The 7,257-nt window shown below is 37.7% G+C and overlaps 1 protein-coding gene across 1 annotated transcript; it reads left to right on the top strand.

Annotated features, from left to right (window-relative positions):
* Positions 1 to 2,554: 2,554 nt before the first annotated feature.
* On the top strand, positions 2,555 to 6,502 carry LOC133994453 (uncharacterized). The gene is made up of 6 exons (XM_062433709.1): positions 2,555 to 2,573; positions 3,877 to 4,201; positions 4,340 to 4,647; positions 4,876 to 4,971; positions 5,721 to 5,759; positions 6,462 to 6,502. The coding sequence occupies exons 2-5, from the start codon at positions 3,893 to 3,895 to the stop codon at positions 5,749 to 5,751; spliced, it is 744 nt and encodes a 247-aa protein (XP_062289693.1). The 5' UTR covers positions 2,555 to 2,573; positions 3,877 to 3,892; the 3' UTR covers positions 5,752 to 5,759; positions 6,462 to 6,502.
* The last annotated feature ends 755 nt before the right edge of the window (positions 6,503 to 7,257 follow it).

The following is a 7,257-nucleotide window of genomic DNA, read 5'->3' as shown; positions in this document are numbered from 1 at the left end:
ACTACTGTTTTCTAATTGCTAATGTATAATAAATCTAATATATGTTACAATGTTGTCCACATGTTGTCTACATTCCCTATATTAATCAATCATGATTAATCAATCTAATTTGCCACAAAAAAACTAATTCATGTCAATGTAATCAATGCTAGAAGCAACTCCTAACTTGATTATTAGATAAAACCACACAATAAAAATGTAGGTGTAGGTGTCAGAGACATATCTGATAAACAGTTAAAACATTGAATAAGTAGATTTTTGTACAAGAACTGACTGCAGATTTAAATATTATAGTCTCTAGATAGTTTCCACTTTTGCACTGAACTTTAACTCTTGACTCAACAATACAATCAAGGCTTGTTAAAATCATGTTATACATTTACTCTTAATGAGACAAAAGCACCATGTCATGAGGGTCAAGGTCTAGATCTTTGTGTTCTTACCAATAAAGAAAGACTTAACAGGTTCACATAAAACAACGCAATACCAATCGAGGATGATAGCACGTTTGACGAGAATGTCAAAGGTATGAGATCAACCTAGACATGTGGTAATCAAATATGAAGACATTGTCTGACTGACTGTGAAAGAAGCTTGGTTATTTCTGCAACTTTGAATCTCTAGTCTAGAACTTACTTATTGGTCTTTATTCTATGTGAGGCCTCTACAATTATCTCCAAAAGTCAGTAATTATTTATAATGTAAAGTCTGATTGTCTCCGAAATTTCCAGAGGTCATTGTCAGCCACAAAACATGTGGTAATGCTGAAAAGAAAGACCTCTCTCTGCAAATTATCATATGGACTATTTATATGACAAAATGAGAAGGAATATGAAGCTCCGGTTTGCTTGTAAGTGACCAAAAATACCATATATAATAAAAACAAATTTGATCTTGTCTATAATCTCTCGTTGTGATCATTACCTAATGACTGAAAATGTTACTTCTTTATCCTCCTTAATGGCTCCAAATGATACAGGAATGTAGCAGTGCTGTCATGCTGGGAACCCTTTTAACACTGTTTGATACTATTTTCTACCAGCCCATTTTGTCCAATTTTAATTTCTAAGGTTGTTTTTTTCAACAGAGGCTCCTCACAGATTGCTTCATAAAATAACAGAAGATGAATAGATTCAAAGTTAAAGAAAAAATGGAAAATGATACAATCTCATACATTACAGGAGGACATTTGCTAAGCACTGGAGCATGTGAGCATTTCACCTGCAGCTCTATAGCGACATCTGCTGGTCACTTTACTTCCATCTCAAAGATTACCACATATTTGTTTAAACTGTCAGAAAAAATATAATAACAGAAATTATGGCAAGCTCTCAATAAACTTAGTAATAAATGCTGTAAGATGCAAGCTTGTGGTCTCTTTCTCTTTTAATAATTTTACATTGAGTTCAATGATGAGATAGTGGAGGTTGGAAAATCAGACAAACTTATATGACTCATAATAATCTTGACCAGATATCAATATGTCTTGATACAAAGTGTTAATAATTTTAGGATTACTTTATTTGAGAAAAAGAAAGTGGTGCTTTAAAGTAAGGTCAGTTTTCTTTGTGGTCATTAAAATTTAGTGTAACAAAACATCTTTGTTTATCATCTCTTTTCTTCTTTAAACACATAGGCTTATACATTTCATAAAATAACCTCCTTCATCGAAAACATTTTTTTTCATGTCACAGGTGTAAACTTGTGACATGAAAAAAAGTGAAACTTTTAGATTTGTCTGTATAATTATTAGTGTGATGTGTAATGATGCATGTTTATTAATGTTTTTTAGTGTCTGATTGTGATTTTGTGTGTGTACCTGCCCTGGGACCGCAGATGAAAAACATCCATTAGCATGAATCATCTCTTCTCATTTTGAGATTAGTGTTTTTTTTAATGTTCCTTGTTCAATTAAGACAAAAAAGAGGTTTGAATTCCATTTCTCTGTTTCCCTTGGTATTGTGCATGCAGGCTCACTGTCATTATTTACTGGAACATTTGAACTGAACACAGCTATGTGTGTTAGTAACACTTGTGCTTTTTCTACTATAAAGGTATCTGCAAGATTCAAAGGTGTCATACTGGATCAATTAAGTAGGTGTAGACACACTTTTAAAAAAAACTTCTGTAACTTGTTTTTTAAAATCATTTCTTAGTTACATTGTCAGTGTCTTTTTTTTCCTGTACATTTAAGTATGTTATAATGCAGGAAGCGCGTCGGGCGGCCAAATTGTCATGTGCGATGTCATGATCCGCCCTACTCTGATTGATTGTCTGGTGATGGTTGCCTTCTTTGGTTGGCTATGGTTAGGCAGAGCCCTACGAAAGACCTTTTTTAGATTTAGTTTGGGGTAAGAAAATCACGGTAAGCCAATCAGAGGAAAAGTGGGGCGGGTCGTGACTTCGGGAGTAGCGTGATGACGTCACTCAGTGGTTTGCGTGAAGGGCGTGGTGACGCTCCATACTGCGGTCCACCGCCAAATTCAAACAGCGGTCAGTAAAAGAAAGAAACAACAGCACCAGGCAGCTGAAAAAGAGAAGATAAACAATTCACACACGACTGGTACTTTCAGGTAAGTGAGCGTTGCATCAAACGGCCGCCAAGCTGGTCTCTTCTTGTGCTTTGTCAGATATTTAACGTGGACTTTATCTAGATAGGTTAACGCTGGTGGTTAACATTGAGCCAGATGTCTTTTTGTTGTTACTGAATGATAACCACAGGCCTTTCTTTGTTAATGCTAGGACTTGGAGACGCTGCATTGTTCTAGTTTAGGTTAAAGTGTGTGAATCTGAAGTCCGTTAACGTCCCCATTTATCGTAAAATGTGGTAAATCACTGAGTTTAGGATGGAGTCATCCTGGAGAAATCCTGACCAGACAACAGGATACTTTCACTAACACGATGCTGCTTCACTGTAGAGCCCTTTGTTCACTTTTCATCAACATGGCCTGTAACAGAAAATTGTGAAAGAATCTCTTAAATTAACACTTACATACTGCACGAGTCAAGTTTGACTTTTTCTAAAGTGATTCTGGAAATATGGAAATATTTAATCTTTTATTTATTTTTGTGCTGCTGATACACATTTGTCTAGATGGAGGGTGCTCTGGGATTTTAGGTAATATTTGACTATAATGTAATGTCATCATGAGTGTTTTTTTTTTCTCAGTTCATAAACAAATAGCATAAAACCTATACAATCTCTATGCCCTATCAGAGAGGGGGGGGGGGGTGATAACCTACTTATTAGTGATTGATGAGGTATTTATGAATGAAACATAGATTTGTGTCTCAGAAATTTGTTATAGAGACTGAAGGGGTTACAGTATGAACAGTTTAAAAGTTTTTGATTACATCTAGATTAGCACAAGATGATGAAGAGTTGGACCTTTTGATCTTAACATGAGAAAATTGTTCTGTATATGACCCTAATGTGAAGAACTAGCGTTACATTATTACATTGTGTTTTTATTATGAATGTTATAAGTAATCATTTAATTTGCTTATTTCTATAGTATGTCCTATATCAAATGTATCTGTCTTATTTAGCAGCTGCAACTTACAAGTATTATCATCACTGAGTAATCTATGTATTTGTAAAATGTTGTTGAAAATGTCAGATCACCCATCATGCTTTCTAATCGCTTGTTGTGACCAACACCTAAATATATTCAATTAATGATCATTTAAAATCAAAAATAGTTATTTTTGCTTGATAAATGCAAAATTTAATGAATACTTGATTAATTAAAACAATTAATAGATGGTCATAACTGTATCAAGTAACATTAAGTTAATACAACTTTATACTTTATCTCTGTTTTTATACACACTCTGTTGTATTTGTTCTGCTATTCCTCCACTCTCCTTGTGCAGGTTTAGCTCGGTCAGCATGTCGTCTTCAGTGATGGATGGAGTTGGCAGAGCTATGGTGGGAGTCTGGCGGGCACATACGGTCCTGGATGAGTCTGACGAGGCAGAGAGCTCCCCAGAAGCCCCTGACCGTTTCCGCAAGCTTCGCTCTTCGTCTTCACTCAACTCTCTGCGAATGTCTTTGAGGAAGCGTCTCCCACTCCGTTCTGTCCAGGCCAACTCCCTTCCCGAAAATCCAGCATTGGAGCCCACAAAGGAGCAACCAAAACCCAGCGCAGTCCGCAAACTTACCCGCAGCGCTCGGAACTCCATCACTGGAGTGTGTCAGGTAGATATTAATCAACATTAACAATAATTTTAATAATCATTCCAAAACCTACATATTTATTATATAAATGTATGACAATCAAACAATGTGTGAGCTCATTCGGTCTCTCTTCCCTTGTGTCTTTTTCTCATCATGCAGAGGTGGCAGAAAACCAGAGAGTTTTCACGTGAGGAGTGTTTGGTTACGACCCCGGGGCGGATATGTGAAGGGGAAGAAGCTGAAGCGTCAGCTTTTCGCACACCAAAACGCACACCTGGCCGAGCTGCGACACCTAGACGCACCCCCAAACAAACTGCCACACCTGGGCGTACCCCAGGCTCTAGAGGGAGAAGGACTCCTGAGGCTGGTGTCCGTGGGGTGAGAACAGGTGGTGGCAGGAGACAGCTGGTCCGCATGGCTGCATTACGAAGTCCCTTTGCATCCCCCAACACACAGAACCAGAGGCTGTGAGTCTTGAATGATTTAGGGCTTCATAACCAGCTACACAGTTGCATTCATACATAATGCAGCACTAGTCAAAAGTTTCCCTTGAATGAGAATATGTGTCCAAGCTTTTGACTAGTACTGTATCTGCATCTGAGTTAGTTTGTCACCATGTCCGTTTCAGTTTTAAATTATTTGTTAGCTGGTAGTTTTGAGTTGATTTGAGTGTTTGTTTCTTTACTGTAAAACAGGAAGTTTGACCAAGATCTGGAGTCAGTTTCTAGTGGACTCAAGAGGCTCAAACATCTGTCTAAGGCCTTGGATGGCATTATTGGCAGAGACAACAGGTAAAGCATCTTCATTTTGAGTGACTTTTTTTTTTTTTACCACTAGGTGTGTGCTTAATAATAATAATAATAATATCTCTATTCTTTAATGTCACTATTAATGAAAAGCATTGCAGTTTGTTTGTGTGTGTGTGTGTGAGTGTGTGTTTTTTCAGTAGTCTTTGGTAGATGCGAGTAATAAATGGTGGGGTAAAGGCAAAGTAAATACTGTTCAACGTTCCCTGTATGAGTGAATGAACGTGTGTCTGTGCTGTATATGAATGAGACTGTGTGCATTTCCCTTTTTTTCATACAACTTCTGCATAGAGGATACCAGAGAGTCGCATGACCGCCCTCTGCCTTCCCACCCAAAGAATCCCAGCCTGAAATGCAGCTTGTGGGTCCCCAGACTTCATTCCCCTCCCCCACACACATTCTTCCCGCCTCGGTTTAAAACTGGGTCTGGAATTTGGATAAGGAGGGACTGAGGGGGAGACAGCAGGGGGAGAGAGTATGGGTGGGAGTATTGGAGCCAGATAAAATGACAAATGTGCTTGAGAGAGCGGGGAATATTTTTGCATCACTTCCTGTATTGACATTCAAAATGTTGAATCACAGTCTGACCCAGCCCATAAAGGATCGGATACAGTGAAAAGCAGATGGTGACCTTGTCTGTTATCTGGGTGCATTACATTCAATCAACTGCTGTACTTACTTTATGTAAAGCTTTTCCTTCAGGAATTTAAACATTTGTTTTCCTCTTACAACAGGCAGTCCAAGTATTCCTTAATTGTGGATTAGGGAAGAAGGTAAATTCAAATCTGAAAATATAATTCCACTAAAACCAGATGAATTGTGGAAATGTATGTGCTGAATATAACTCCTTCTGACAAAAAAAATGCATGGCAGAGCTGGCCTGATATCTGAATGGTAATGCATGTCCTGCTGTGCGTATGACACTGAAAGTCTCTGACGTCTGCTCTCAATGAATAACTGTCCGAGCAAACAATGCCCTTCCTCTAACAGTCTGCCACTGTTTCTCTTCCTTCTTTCTTTATCACCCCTTTTCCTTACATATCATCTTTTTCTTTGTTGCTTTATCAATTCTTGTACTGACCAAGTCTTGGAAAAGCTTTTTTTGAGAAACATTATCTCCTCATAGACCAACAGTTGCTTTCCTTTTTGTCATTTTCAAAAATAAGAATAATATAGCATCTTTTCAAAAGCCAAAAGTGCAGATTAAAATCCTTTTTACATTTATACTACACCAAAAACAAAAAAGGAGATATCACACAATTGTAACACGTGAACTTTTTAAGTACATCCAAAAAAGGAGAGACGTAAATTACTAAATGATTTATTAGGTCCAATTTTTTTTATTTCTCATTGGCACTGACACTGTCTTCAAATCTTAAACTGTGATCAATGACACCTTCAGTCAGCTTCCCTATCTGTTTCTCTTCCTGTTTATGCTTTTTACATTGATTGTTGTTCCCTCTCTCTCTCTACAGAAGAAAGGAACGTTTTGGAGGAGCGGTGATGAGAAAGCTGGACCCCAGTGGTAAACTTAGCTGCTCAAACCTGACACGTCGAGCCACGCACCTCTCAGACACACTGGGAGGTTGGGCCCACACAGCTGCACACACTATCCGCAAACCCAACTGAACTACATGCGTGTGTGTGTGTGTGTGTGTAAAACAAAGGACCTTTGTAGCCATGTTTCATATTTAGCATTACTGAGGTGATACTGTTACATGTAGTATTGTCGTGACACAGAGGGACTGTTACATGGCAACGTGTCCGTCCATGTAAGGTTTTGTTTGTTTACATGTCTCAGGTTAGCTAGTTGTGGGTAAAATATCCTCATTGTAGCCACCAAAGGGATATTTCTATTATGATGCATGTTACTATTATAGCTGCTACAACCAAATGTATTAGTTAAATTTTTAAAATACTGATATCATAGTTTGTATTCTCACTTTCTGTATAGAAACTTTTTCTGGTTTCTGTAATTAACTTTAAAGAAAATGCTGCAGAAGACCAAAAGTGTGTCTGCAGAACTAACACTAAATTTACAGACAAAGGGAGATGCATTCCCCTCTACTTTATATGTATGCAATAATCTTACTAACACTTGTTACACCTTTTTAATGACATTTGATTATGCCAAATTGCGAAGTGTATCTTCTATCAAAGGGGACCTTTTATATACCATAGTTTATGTAGTATTTGAATAGGTTATGGGAATATATTTTTCATATCTTTCCTGGAGTCAGGTATGCACTTGTAATGGCCTGTGGATGATTC

Source organism: Scomber scombrus, chromosome 14 (assembly GCF_963691925.1).
Source record: "Scomber scombrus chromosome 14, fScoSco1.1, whole genome shotgun sequence".
Classification (NCBI taxonomy): domain Eukaryota; kingdom Metazoa; phylum Chordata; class Actinopteri; order Scombriformes; family Scombridae; genus Scomber; species Scomber scombrus.
This window is presented reverse-complemented; position numbering and strand designations above follow the sequence as displayed.